We start from the raw sequence: 15,048 nt of genomic DNA on the forward strand, positions 1-15,048 counted from the left end.
TCAGCAGGGGTTAGCTTATTATTTGTAAGATCAGGTTCAGGAATTGCGGTTAATGTAGTCCCAATTAGGAAATGTCCAGGTGTTAAAGGATTAAAATCTTCAGGGTCAGATGAGATGGAAACTATTGGCCTTGAATTCAAACACGCCTCGATCTGTGTAATTAAGGTGTGAAATTCTTTGTATGTCAGAACCTGGGTCCCAATAGTCCGCTTTAAGTGAATCTTCATTTGTTTCACTCCAGCCTCCCAAAGGCCTCCAAAATGAGGGGCAGCAGGAGGATTGAAGATCCATTGAATATTTTCACCGCTCAGGTAGTTTTGAAATGCTTCCTCAGAGGAAAGTGTATCTATGTATCTTCTTAATTCTCGATCAGCCCCAACAAAGTTGGTTCCTCTATCTGAAAAGATTTTCTTGGGTTTTCCTCTACGTGACACAAATCTTTTCAGAGATGCTAGGAATGCTTCAGTTGTTAGATCACTGACCACTTCTAGGTGAATGGCCTTTGTGGTGAAGCATATGTAAAGGCAAACATAACATTTATATCTTGTTCCCCCTCTTCCTTTTCTAGCTTTAATTAAAAAGGGGCCTGCAAAATCTAGTCCTGTATTCGAGAATGTTCTATCCGACAATACGCGAGAAGCAGGTAGGTCGCCCATTATCTGATTGGATGTGCTTGTTCGATTTTTAAAACATTTTATACATTTCCAAATTATTTTTCTTACAATTTCTCGGCCATTAACGATCCAATATTTCTGTCGCAGAGCAGACAATGTTAATGTGGCTCCTCCGTGAAGGTTCACTTCGTGAAAGTGTTTGACTATCAATTCAGTAACTTGGTGACTTTTGGGAAGAATGATTGGATACTTTGTATTTTCTGAAAGATTCGAGTTACAGAGTCTACCACCGACTCTAAGGATTTCTTCTCTATCAAGAAAAGGATTTAATTTCAGGATTTTACTGCTGAGATTCAATTTCTTCCCTGCTTTCAAAAGTCTAATTTCTTCTGTAAATTCGGAATTTTGCATGATTTTAAAAATCAAATTGCTTGCCTTATCCAATTCTTGAAATGTTAAAAAACCCTTGAGTTTTAAAGATGTAGGTTTAATATTGTGGCAGAATCTTAAACACCATGCAGTTACGCGTTTCAATTTTTTCCAGGATGAAAACCTGGATGTCAATTCAAATTCAGCCTCTTGGCTAATAACAGAACATACAGTAGTTTGACGCTGTTCTACCTGTACCTCTTCCACCATAGGCTCGATCAAAGGATCAAAAGATGATGAAGGTACATTTTTCTCTTTTAACCACACTGGTCCATTGAACCAAAGTTTATTTTCCACTAGATCAGAAGCTCTTAATCCACGTGAAACTATGTCAGCCGGATTGTCATTTCCCTTACAGTATTTCCATTGCGAAGGTGATACAACATCTTGTATTTCACGTACACGATTAGCAACAAAGGGTTTCCATTTATCAGCGGTACCCCTGATCCAGTGAAGAACAATTTTAGAGTCACTAAAACAAAATACATTATCTTCTTGGATATTAAATAATTTCCTTAAATATTTAACTATTCTTGCGGCAATAATGGCTCCCATAAGTTCTAAACGAGGCAAGGTTAATTTTTTAAGTGGGGATACACGGCTCTTTCAAAGAACAAAAGACGTACAGCAAGAATCAGGATCACGAAAATATGCAACAGCTCCATATCCCTTGAGGCTGGCGTCACAAAAGACAAAAAGCTCTATGTTATCAAAATTTACACATTCATCATTTAATATGTATTTTCTAGGAATACACAAGTTGAGAATAACTTCAATTTCAAAGTACCAAGTTTTAAATTTTTCACTCAAATAGCTGGGCAAAATTGTGTCCCAATCAATACCCAATTCCCATAACTCTTGTTATAAGAATTTTATTTTGATAACAAAGGGTGCAATGAATCCAACTGGGTCATAAATTTTTGCCACAATCTGTAATACCTTTCGCTTTGTAACGTGTTTCCAGTCAACTGGTTGTAAAAGTTCTTGTACATCTAATTTCAATGTGTCCTCATCCAAATCCCAAATTATTCCCAGCACCTTTAACGTTTTCTTATCCAACTTATCTTCCTTATTAATTAAACCAATATCTTGCCAATGATTTTTTAAAGATACGGAATTTGATTCAAATTTTCTTAAGTTCATACCAGCGTCTTGAAGAATTTTAACTGCATCAGTTGATAATGAGAAAACTTCTTCAACGGAGTCTGCTCCATGGATAAGGTCATCAACATATAAGGTCTTATTTAACATGTCAACAGCTTTGCTATATTTCTTTTCATAACCCTTAATATGATGTTTGATAGTGGCGGACAAAATAAACGGACTTGATGTCATTCCAAACGGCACTCGGCACATTCGGAAAACCTTAAAGCCCTTATTATCACTATTATCACTATCGTCGTAAGAATGATGAAACCACAAGAACCTTAAAAAATTTCTATCTTCACTATCAATTTGAATTTGGTTAAAAGCTTTCTCTATGTCTGCACAAAATGCAACTTTATGTACGCGAAATTTTAAAATTATATCCAACAAGTTAGGATTTAAATTAGGGACTGATATCAAACATTCATTTAACGATTTAGCTCCTTCAGACTTAGAAGAGGCATCATAAACTATTCTTATTCTTGTTGTTACTTTTCCTTCACGTATAACGGGCATATAATAACAGTTAGGTTCATTTTCAACAAACTTACATTGTTCAACAATCCCCCTTTCAACTTGTTCTCTAATTATATTATCATATTCATTATATAGGAAATCATTTCCCTTTAATTTATGCTTTAGTCCTAGAAATCGTTGTTTAGCAACGAAAAAATTATCAACGAGTTGTGATTTATTGTCCTTCCAAAAGAGTTTTGTTTCGTACCTGCCGTTATTAAATTTTAAACTGTCGTTAAAATGCTTAATAGTATCCAAATCAGTTTCCGAAAATGTTTTGTTTTCATTTTCAATTCCTAGCGAATCCAATTTCCAAAATGACTGCAAATCAAATGCGTTTCCTTCAACGGTAGATAAAAACAACGCATTAATTCGAGTATTATTATTTTTTACTTTACCCATCACTGTGTATCCAAATATCTTCGGTACTATAAACAAACCATCATTTATCATTGAATTACTTCCTGTTTGTATATACCAGAAATGCTCCGCGCCAAGCAGAATATTTATGTTCTCATTAACAGGACTTGTATCCGAAAGTTCCAAGCCCTTTTTAGTCATAAATTCTTTAATGTTTTGACATGTTGATGGCGCCTGAAAGTTTATTGATGATATTAATTCTATCCCGATAGCTTCTACAACAAGGCAGCGATCATCGTTTTTATTTTTTATTTTTAAACTATATACATCAAATTCTTGCGAGTTACCGCGCTGATTTCGAAACGAATAAATTGTTAGAAATTCTTTTCTAATGACTTGCAATTCTAAATCGCGCGCTAACTTGTGGGTGATGAAGTTTCGTTCACTACCTGAATCAATTAATAATCTTACGATTCTCGATTTATTTTTGCTTTGAGCAATAACAGAACATGTCTGTAAAAGCACACTATTTTCAGGTTTTAGAGTGTTACAGTGGGAAGTAGATACTAAAGTTTTATTTTGCGTATCTGCGGATTTAACATCTTCCATTTCTTTCGATTTCAAACGGCAGAAAAGTTTATTATGATTTTTCTCGTTACAATTTTCGCATGGTTGTATATTTGACCGACAAAACGACCGCAAATGTGATCTCAGAAAGCATTTGTAACAGCGACCTTCATGTTTCAATTTGTTTCGTTTTTGTTCGTCGGAAAATTTCAAACATCCGGCAGATGTATGTTCGTTTGATTTGCAGAATATGCAAAACATTTTTACCGATGTGTTAAAAGCAGAAGCTTGTGATTTGACTTTATAATTTTTTAACCCTTGTTTAGGATTAACCCCTGTGTATTTATTACCTTTTGAGCTATTAATCAAAATACTTGCTTCTCGGCATTCAGTTTCGATTTTAATGAACTCTATTAATTCACTTACTTCTATATTTTGGTTAGATGTTCTTTTTCTATGGAATTCAAGAGCTAAATCTTCAGGTAACAATTTAAGAATTATTGGGTTCAATAACTGTCCGTATGAACCGCTAGTAACATCTAAACTACATAAATTTCTAACGCAGATTTGTAACTGATCATAGAGCTTTCTTAATTCAAAAACATTCGAAGAACTTTTAACTGGTTCTAACTGTAACAACATCTGCATGAATTTTGATATAATAACATCTTTACGACCAAACCTCTCTTCTAAACTTTTAATACATAGATCATAATTTTCTTCAGATAAAGCATAACCAGAAACACAATTATATGCTGAACCAGATAATAAACTTTTCAAATATGTAAACTTATCTATTTTAGATAAACTTGGATTAGAATGAATAGCATTATCATACGAATTAAAGAATTCGAGCCATTTACTGGGATCACCAGCAAATTTTTCAATATTTAATTTAGGTAACTTTACTGAAGCACTACTTGTAACAACATTATTACCATTCAGAGTACTACTAATACCATTACTAGTTGCAATTATACTTCTTTCAACAACTTCATTACTGTTAATTTTCTTTACTTTACTAACATTAAACGTTATAATTTTTTCATCATATTCTTCACATACAAGTAGTTCGTTATCATATTCTTTTTCATCAATTATGAGAGCATCGATCTTTGAGTCAAGAGTTTTAAGTTTCTCATGGTATTCAATTAACAATTCATATGATGAATTTAAATCTTCTAGATGTTCTTTACTTAATTCTTCCGATAATAATTTCTCAAGTTTATTTAGAAGTGTAGTAACTTTACTACGTACAATAGCACGTTTCTTTTTCTATTTTGCTAAATCATCCATTATGTTTCGTTTTCAAAGATCGATACCAAGAACAAATGAATCAAAAGTCTTACCTTTCAAAAGGTAATTTCCCTTTTCGCGGGTTTCAGACCCCAACAAAATATGTGATGTCTCTCTTCATGAGTCATAAATTCAAAGATCGTTTCGTTTCAGGAGTCAAGGTTTGGAGAGCATTAGAATTTCAAATCAAAATTTCAAGAGTTCACAGAACATAGAAATAACATTTATTAACGATAAACTTATATTACTTATATTACTTCCGCCTATAGCGGCCATGAAACATAATCAAGCATCAAATAAATATGACATGCGTCATTCTTCATGTTCAAGCGTCAAGTGGAATATTCTTCATCGGCGCGCATCAAGAGCGCCACCTATCTACCAAAAAGATCATAATGTTATAATTTTTTAAGTTATGAAAAAGTAAGCATAACGACATGCAATGGTCCTATAGACAACATAAATGAGTGTAAAAAAATTTTTTTCGTCCCTCTTTATGGAAAGGGGAGCGGTTTCGCTTTGAAACCAGCGCCCGTCTAGAGCATTTAAGACTAAGCATTTGCTTATTTATCTTTACTTTGCTGGAAAGTATTTGAACGTAACCCACATTGCAGATTATACTAGTAAATTACTGAACAACTAATGAACTAAGTAATATTTGCATAAACACGCATTTTTAATTATAAATAAAAAATTTAAAACAGGAAGAGACAAAAAGTAACTAATAATGCACTAAATTACTTACATAAAATTATGAAATATTTTTAAAAACTATGTTAAAAACTAAGACAATTATATGTGGAAATAAAATTAATTTAGATGTATACAAATATTTTACTATGAACTAGAAGAATGAGAAAAGCGACGGCTAAGAGAAGCAGAATAAAAACGCAACTGTGAGTGTTCTTCAGTGTGCTCTATGGCTCTAAAAAATAAGAAATGTTTTCCCTCTCTCAAAAGCTCTATAAATCCTCATCTTTGAAGCCACTCAAACGAAGATATGGTGCAACTGGTTACAGCAGTGATCCGAAAGCAATAAACACAGCTGTAAAAAATCTCGCGACTTCGTCATCTGATCCTTTCTTCGATGTCTCTGAGGGGCGGTGGTTTCATATTGAAACCGCGCTGAAAACATTTAAAATTAAAAGGGTTCTATTACTTTTTTTTTTGTGAACTAAGGACATTTCATTAATCATTGATACCTGCTTATAAAATATATTGTGGAAAAATTAAAAATTGTTGTGTTTTTTGTTCTTGAAATAGCCCAAAAAGAACAGTGACAAAAACAAGGTATTTTTGAACGATTCGTATCAATTGATGGATGCCCAAAAAGGTTTAGTGCTGCCATCTGTTATCAGCTTTAAGAAGTAATTTAATTTTAGCAGCGGTTTTGAGAATATGAAACCAAATTTTCTAAATTAAAATAAAATGTTGAAAATGCGGTTTCAAGGCGAAACCACCGCCCCTGAAAGGGTTAACGGTTGATTCTTTTTCAGAAGATTATATTCATTAAAAAACTCATCCATTTGAACTACTCTAACAATTGCATTTCTAGCGTATTGCAATTCTTCGGTTTTAAGGTAACCCTTAATCCTTGTTGCGGTAGATTTAGCTGAATTATTCGCAAACCGAAAACACCCCGCGATGATTCTTTTAAGTTTCAAAAATGATGAAACTTCATTAAGGACTGGAATTTGCGAAGCGACTATTCCAATTGAACAAGAAATATTTTTCCGTTGTTCCTTTAAAGACTCTTCTGAAAATGGTAAGTTGATAGAGAACGGAATATTATTTGAATTAAGCCACTGAGGACCTGTCCACCACAAGTCATGAGTAGAAAGCTCTGAAGACAAAAGACCTCTTGATGCGCAATCAGCTGGATTCTCCTTTCCTTTTATGTGATTTTAATGCGATGAAGGTAAGACTGATTGAATTTCTGAAACGCGGTTGGCTACGAAGGTTTGCCAGCGTGTTGGTTCTGACTGTATCCAGGACAAAACTATCATTGAATCACTCCATGCGTAAATATCGCCAACATGAATTCTGCACAGCTTGAACCAAATGCACTAATAGAACTGCAGACAGAGTTCTAAACGAGAGTTAGAAATTACTTTCAGGGGAACTACACGAGGTTTTAATGTTAGTAGCCGAAACTGAAGAATTATTTGAAGACTTTAAATAAATCACTGCGGCGTAAGCTTTCTCTGATGCGTCACAGAAACAATGAAGTTCTACATTTGTAGATTTGTGCAATAATACTCTCCTAGGAATATGAATGCATTCAAGATTTGCGATATCTTCACAATAGATTTTCTATCTTTGATTGATTTCATCTGGCAAGGGATCATCCCACGAGATTTGTAATTTCCATATGCAAGCAAGATTTTTGCTGCAACTATAAAAGGTGCTAACCAACCAAGTGGATCAAAGATTTTCGAAACAGAAGATAAAATTATTCTTTTAGTAGAACACTCTCTGTTTTCGAGATTTCCAAAGTGGCAAGTAAACTCGTCTTGCGTTGGATACCACTCCAAACCCAATAATTTTATTGATTTAGTATCAACTATTGTACATGAAGAATTTGAGTTCCGAGCACTCAAAGCAGTTTCCAAAATCGAGCTATCATTTGTACACCATTTATGCAATTGAAAGCCACCTTTTTATAAAAGTTCACTCAGTCGTGAAATTAACTCTACTGTGTCTGAACAAAATAGGACATCATCAATATAACAATTGTGTAATATTATTTCAGCTGCCTTTGGGAATTTAGTTCCTTTGTCAATTGTTAGTTGTTTGAGTACGCGAGTAGCCAGGTATGAAGCTGAAGTAGTGCCGTACGTAACTGTGCACAACCTGTAAGTTTTAATCAGCTTCGATGGATCATCTCTCCAAAATATTTTTTAGTAATCGCGATCTTCATCATGAATTTGAACTTGTCGATACATTTTCAAAAAGTCGCTAGTAATGGCTATGGGATAGCATCTAAACCTCAAAAGAATAGTAAATAAGTCGTCTTGCACCTTGGGACCATTCATTAGCGTGCCATTAAGTGATATCCCTGATGTAGTTTTGGCACTAGCATTGAAAACGACGCGTAGTTTTGTGGTAAGACTCGATTCTTTTAGCACGTGATGATGAGGTATATAATAATGAAAATTTACTTTATCCAGATTATCATCGGATAATTCTTCCATGTGTCCAAGTGATAAATATTCGGACATGAAGTCTTTATACTGTTGATATACTTCAGGAGTTTTTATTAGTTTTTGTTCCAGACTAACCTTTTTGACTACTTTTGTTCCAGACTAACTAATAATATCTCACAGACAGGCAGAGAGCTCTGGTGGCCGAAACACTATATTAATAAACTAATAATTACGTTATCTATCAATAAAATGTAAAATTATTATAATAATTTAATAAATTTTGATGCTTTCAGATGTCCCTGAGTGTTAATAAATGAAATAGGTTACCTCAAAATGCCTTTGAAAATCATATGTTGCCAACTGAATACTCTTAACTCGAGACACCTTAAGTCATTCGAGGCATTGTTTGCTCAGATTATTTGTTAGCGACTCGAGGTTCCAATGCATTTACGATTAAATACTGGAAAATCTTTTTTGAGCTGTTGACTTTTGCCATTTCTCATAGAGAAGTAGCCTGGAAGATTCCATATGAGACCATTCAAAATTTCCATGATCTTGTAGGCAAAGGAAATGGGAAAAATCATGTTCGGTAATGCATCAATAAAAGTACAGATATTTTTCGGGACTTTTACAGCCTCTGTGGATCTTTCTCTCATTTAGAGAGAGAAATTGTTTCAAAAGTATATGGATAAGAAAACTCGGATATTACTGTGAGTAGCAGGAGTGCAACAACTCAACACAACGAACGGCATTGCAGTGAGACGAGAGATGGACGAGGGAAGTGAAAGAGGACAGTCATGTTTTCGACTAAGACGTATTAATAGATGGCGAACCTGTTAACTTCTCAATTATAACTCTTTTTTTCATTTGTAAATACTCATCACTGTATCTCCATCAATAACTAAATAAATACTTAGTCACCTAAATGTGTGTCGTCAGCGTAGAAATCCCCTAGACGCCGAGTTTACATGGGCGCTTCGACCGGTTCTTCTTCATTCAAGGTAAGCTGTTCTTTAAGAATCAAATAACAAATATTTTGAATTCAGTTTTGATGAACTGAAACTATATTTTTACCATTAGAACGTATTGTATGAAAAACCAGAACTTTCCCTTTCGAAATCGAAACTCAATTTTCATTTTATTGTATTAACTTGTTTCCCACTTGTGTTCTACGAAATAGTTAAGTTGTAACAATGTCAACTCTAAATGGTATACCACATATCGCTAAATCCTTAAAATCAACTCCCACGAAAGCAATTAAGCTACTACATAAATTTGTGTTTGGTCAAGAAGGCGACCGTGCAAATCGCAAACGACTTCGTTCATTCACAGGACTAGATAACTCTTTTCACACTGCCGAAGTTAAGGAACGTTTATTAAATATTTTCACTCTGGCTGATCTAATTTCGATTCTTAATGTTCTGAATTTAGAATGTTCCATTTCCGCTGATGAATGTTATACTACAATTGTGAATGCTTTAACTAATTTCGATTTGCTATTGGAAACTGCTATTTCCGATTCTGATTCTGACAACGAATTAGAAAACCCAGAACAAAATTAATTGCCGAAAATCAAACAGATTTTGAAACCACTACGCAGTCAATTACTTGTTAGAACTCGGCAGCTAGCCGAAACGCGCAGATTTCCAGCTCCGGTATTTGTTTACATAAACATCGAACACATCATATGCCTGTCATGTCATCGATGGTAAATGAACAACAATTCAGCATAACGTTTCGTGATTTATACGAATGTATTAAACCTTTTGATGGTTCTTCTGATAATTTAATTGAATCTTTTTTAAATGACATAGAAGAATTATTTGAACTGAATAGAATTACAAATGATGTTCACAAGATTATATTCACCAAAAACAAAAGCTTATCAGACTCTGCTGAAACTTTTGTAAATTTCTTTACTAGGTGTCAAAACTTTTACTACGTTAAAAGAATATTTGTTAGAAGAATTTTCCTCTAAACTTAACAGTTGCATAAACTGATGTTTAAAAGACGTTTAAAGCCAAACGAATCCTTATTCGATTATTTTATTGCTATGAGAGAAATTGGTTCTAGAGGTCAAATTGATATGTCTTCTATTTTTGATTATGTAATAAATGGTATTCCAGAAAACCCCAACAAAATTTTATTATATGGTTGTAAAACTTTAAGTGAATTCAAAGATAGGTTAAAAATTTATGAGAAGCTTGTGTCTATTTCCAAACATGCTAAATTTTCTAGTGATCTGAAATTTAAACAAAATAATTCTCATCGCTTAGAGAGCATACAATTGTGGGTCTAAAGGGCCATAAAAGTTCTAATTGTTCTCATAAACAACCTAAATGTTTTTCATGCGATTCATTTGGCCATAAATCGTCTACTTGTACTCAGAAACCAAGTCGTGCATCACCTCCATCGTCACAAAAATCAGAGACAATTCTCAATCAAGTTGTCGTACAGTCACACCCTCTACATTCTATGATGATTCACATCAATATTTCTGACGTTATCATTCCAGCATTGATTGACACTGGCAGTCAAGCTACTATAATTAACACATCAACGTATCAAAAAATTAGTTCTCCAGCGCTTCAAAAATCTTCTATAACATTATCAGGACTTGGTGATCGCACTGTACACCTAGTAGGATATTTCACATTTTGTTTCAAAATTCAAAATACAAATTTTAAAATTGACATTCATGTTATTGAAGATAATCTAATATCTGTTGACGCAATTATTGGAAGTGATTGTATCCAGAAAGCTGAATTTTCTATTGGAAAGCATGGTATTAAACTAATAGAAGCAGAAACTCCTGACCATAATTTTCTAATTAATATTGTAAATATTTTCGATGAACCTGATTCTCCTGATTTAACGCACCTTACCAATCCAGATCATCGCACACAAATCCAACACCTAGTTTCGGCTTACAAACCTAATAAAACCAAAACAACTGATTTGCAAATGTCTTTAATTTTAACGGATGAAATTCCTGTTAGTCAACGTCCTCGCCGCTTATTTATAGCCGAACAACGTATTGTAGAAGCTCAAATCCAGCAGTGGCTGAACGAAGGAATTATAAAACCTAGTTCCTCCGATTTTGCTGCCCCTATTGTCCTCTGCAAAAAGCGAAATGTATCTTACCGACTGTGTATAGATTACAGACGTCTTAACAAGAAAATAGTGAAAGACAAAATTCCTCTACCCCTTATAGAGCAAATTCTTGATAATTTACAGAATTCTAAGATCTTTACATCTCTTGACTTGAAAAATGGCTTTTTTCATGTTCCCATGAATCCCCAAAGCAGCAAATACACTGCATTTGTTACTCATGAAGGCCAGTATGAATTCCTTAAAGTTCCCTTTGGACTGTGCAACTCTCCTAGCGTTTTTCAAAGATTTATCAATACCATATTCAGACCTTTCATTAGTGATCAGACTGTTATAATTTATATGGATGATATAATTATTCCATCTAAGGACGAAGACGACGGAATTAAAAAATTACGACGAGTCCTTCAACTTGCCTCAGACTATGGTCTAGAAATAAACTTTTAGAAATGCAACTTTCTAAAGAAAAAATAGAATTCCTAGGTTATGTTATTCAAGATAGCACCATTCGACCCTCACCATCCAAAACACACGCTGTACAATCATTTCCTGAACCCAAAACAGCTAAACAGGTTCAAAGTTTTCTTGGCTTAACTGGGTACTTTCGAAAATTCATTCAACATTATGCCAAAATTGCAAAACCCCTCAGTGACTTACTACGTGAGTCCACTCCTTTTGAGTTTGGTCCTGCGCAACAGCACGCTTTCTTAAAACTGAAAGAAGCACTTTCCAGTGATCCTGTTTTGCACCTTTACCAACAAGGTTTACCGCTTCAACTTCATTGTGACGCAAGTAAATACGGTTACGGATCTGTTCTCTTGCAACAAAGCACTGATGGTTCCTTCCACCCAATTTACTATATGAGCAAGAAAACTACCCCCTAAGAAGAGAAATACTCCAGCTATGAACTAAAAATCCTAGCCATCATTGAAGCCCTTAAAAAATTTAGACATTATTTAGCCGGAACAAAATTTGATATTGTTACAGATTGCGCTGCTTTTGAAAAAACTATGTCTAAAAAAGACATAACACTCAGAATTGCTCGATGGGCTCTTTACGTTGAAGACTATGATTACACAATAAAACACCGCTCTGGACAGCTTATGAAACATGTAGATGCTCTAAGCCGTTTTCCTGTCATGTTAATTGCCATCGACAGTGTCACTCAAAAGATTATTGACGCACAATCAACTGATGACTTCATTACGGGGATCAAACATATTTTAGAAAAACCCCTTTAGATGACTACTCCTTAAAGAACGGTGTTCTGTATAAAATAGTTGAAGACAAAGAACTATTAGTTGTACCTCAGGCAATGCAAACCGAAATAGTGCAAAATGTTCACTCTAAAGGTAATTTTTCTGCTCTCAAAACGGAATCCATTGTTACACATGAATATTACATCCCTAATTTATCTGCGATTGTTAAAAAAATCATTTTGAACTGCGTACCCTGCATTCTTTCTTCCAGGAAGTCTGGTAAAGCGGAAGGGTTTCTTCACCCGATTCCAAAAGGCGATATACCACTTGACACTTATCATATAGATTTTCTGGGACCACTGCCGTCAACAAACAAGAATTACAAATATCTTTTTACAGTTGTTGATGCATTCTCAAAGTTTCTTTGTCTTTATCCTGTTAAATCAACAACCACTGAAGCTGCTGTCGACAAATTGAAATTACAGCAAACAACTTTTGGTAATCCCCGACGCATTATCTCAGACAGGGGTGCAGCTTTTAATTCAACTGAATTTCAAACCTATTGTCATGATGAGAATATTGAACACATCACAATAACTACGGACGTTCCACGTGCAAATGGACAGATTGAACGCATGCATGGTATTTTGCTTCCCGTCTTAACTAAGCTATCTTTAGAAGATCCTGAAAAGTGGTTTAAACATGTTGCTTCTGTGCAGAGAATCATAAATAGCACTACATCTCAAGCCACTAAGTTCACGCCTTTTGAATTACTTTTTGGACTAAAGATGAAAAACAAAGCCGATATCAAAATTAAGCAAATACTTGAAGAGGAACACTTCCAATCCACTTTACAAGAAAAAGAAAGATTACGCGACGAAGCGGAAAAACAATATTCTCAGAGTTCAAGAAGAAAATAGACGTCAATATAACAAACGCCGCAAACAGCCAAACTTATGCAAAGTTGGTGATCAAGTCGCACTTTAACGTACTCAATTTGGAACTGGAATCAAACTCCGTCCCCGATTTTTTGGACCTTACAAAGTCACAGCTGTTAAGCCAAATGACCGCTATGAGGTAGAGAAAGTCGGAATACATGAAGGTCCGAATACAACTTCCACAGCTGCTGATTTGATGAAACCATGGCCTTTTCAACAATGAACTCTTAATTTAGAATTGCTATACTCTTCAATTGGACATTCTATTTAGTATTTACTACCTTTCATTTTTTTTCCTGTTCATTATTTTTTTAATCAGTTGGAAAGTTTTTTTTCCTCCCTACAAAGAATTTTTATATATACAAGATTTATTAAGATGTTCCTTTTTTTTTTTTTTTTTTTTTTTTTTTTTTTTTTTTTTTTTTTTTTGCCTTGCCAAGATATCCCAGATATGCTCTTAAAGACGCTCGAGCATTTAAGACGGTCTGGAGAAATAACATTTCTTTTTTCTTCAAGATGTTCCAGGATGATCTATTGACACTCCAAGCAAATGACGCTTCTTTTTTTTTTCCTCAGAACGTTCCAAGATGGTATATCCAAACAAATTTTTTTTTCTTTTTTCTTGTTTTAATTACTCTTTTCAGATTTTGTTGTAATTCCATCATCGCCAGGAGGCCCTGTCGTGTCAGTATACCCGAGTGTGAGTACCAGGAGTGCAACAACTCAACACAACGAACGGCATTGCAGTGAGACGAGAAATGGACGAGGAAAGTGAAAGAAAACAGTCATGTTTTCGACTAAGACGTATTAATAGATGGCGAACCTGTTAACTTCTCAATTATAACTCTTTTTTTTCATTTGTAAATACTCATCACTGTATCTCCATCAATAACTAAATAAATACTTAGTCACCTAAATGTGTGTCGTCAGCGTAGAAATCCCCTAGACGCCGAGTTTACATTACTTATGCATCTGCATATGTTACTATCCGAATCGTCTTCAAAGTGCTTTGCGCAAGCACCCAAACTTTTGCAGATTTAAAACCAAAAGGTAATATAGGCTTGAATGACGTTATTCTTAATATAAAGAGTTTGAAAACCCTTTAACTATTATACTTTTATTTTTGCTGAGTAAATTATTATAACAGCAGATATTTATACCTGGAAATCATATATTCTAGTAAAATATGTTACAAAAGCTAACATCTTGCAACATAAAATTCATTTGTGTATTAAACATTTAGCATTTTTTATTATGGGCACACCTGAATATTTAGTGCCAGTTTGTTGGGAAAGATTGTTTTCTATCAGACTGATATTAAACAATCCTAATTAAAATAAGTTGGTGCCCAGTCTATTGCTTCTTATTATCCATAAGATCCCATATTTTCTGCCAGATTTCGAAAAATTCAGAATAAATTTCAATATCTAAGCATGTTATTGTTACAAAATGCCCAGCTGCGATAAGATAGCTTTCCGGCAAAGCGGATTTAGGGTTGCCAGACAATAGCATGGAAAGGCAGGGTTGCCAGACGAAGCGAGATCATTCTAGAACGAATTCTTAACGGTTTACCCCAGAATGTTCTCAAAGTCAGGTAAAAAGCTATACAAATCCTGCCTGTACGCGAAGTAGCAATTTATTGCCAGTCCATCTTGAGAGGGTACGTTGAGTTCAGAACGTTGAGTACGTTGAGTGTCTTGAACTCCGAGAGCGATTGACCGAGGCG

General features: G+C 34.4%; 1 protein-coding gene across 2 annotated transcripts in view; it reads left to right on the top strand.

The window, feature by feature from the left end:
• The window catches only part of LOC118193400 (uncharacterized), a 154,175-nt gene that overhangs the window by 96,568 nt on the left and 42,559 nt on the right, over positions 1 to 15,048 (top strand). Inside the window, exon 1 of one of the 2 annotated variants that reach the window (XM_085811302.1) lies at positions 8,854 to 9,075. The exons of the other annotated variant lie outside the window; for it this stretch is intronic. Coding sequence (XP_085667428.1) covers positions 9,043 to 9,075 — 33 coding nt within the window. The 5' untranslated portion in view covers positions 8,854 to 9,042. Of the gene's footprint in view, positions 1 to 8,853; positions 9,076 to 15,048 lie in introns of those variants that run through there. 2 annotated transcript variants of the gene reach the window in all.

The sequence above is a fragment of the Stegodyphus dumicola genome, chromosome 2, assembly GCF_044657685.1.
Source record: "Stegodyphus dumicola isolate Sdum_Otavi_A_Nest chromosome 2, ASM4465768v1".
NCBI lineage: Eukaryota > Metazoa > Arthropoda > Arachnida > Araneae > Eresidae > Stegodyphus > Stegodyphus dumicola.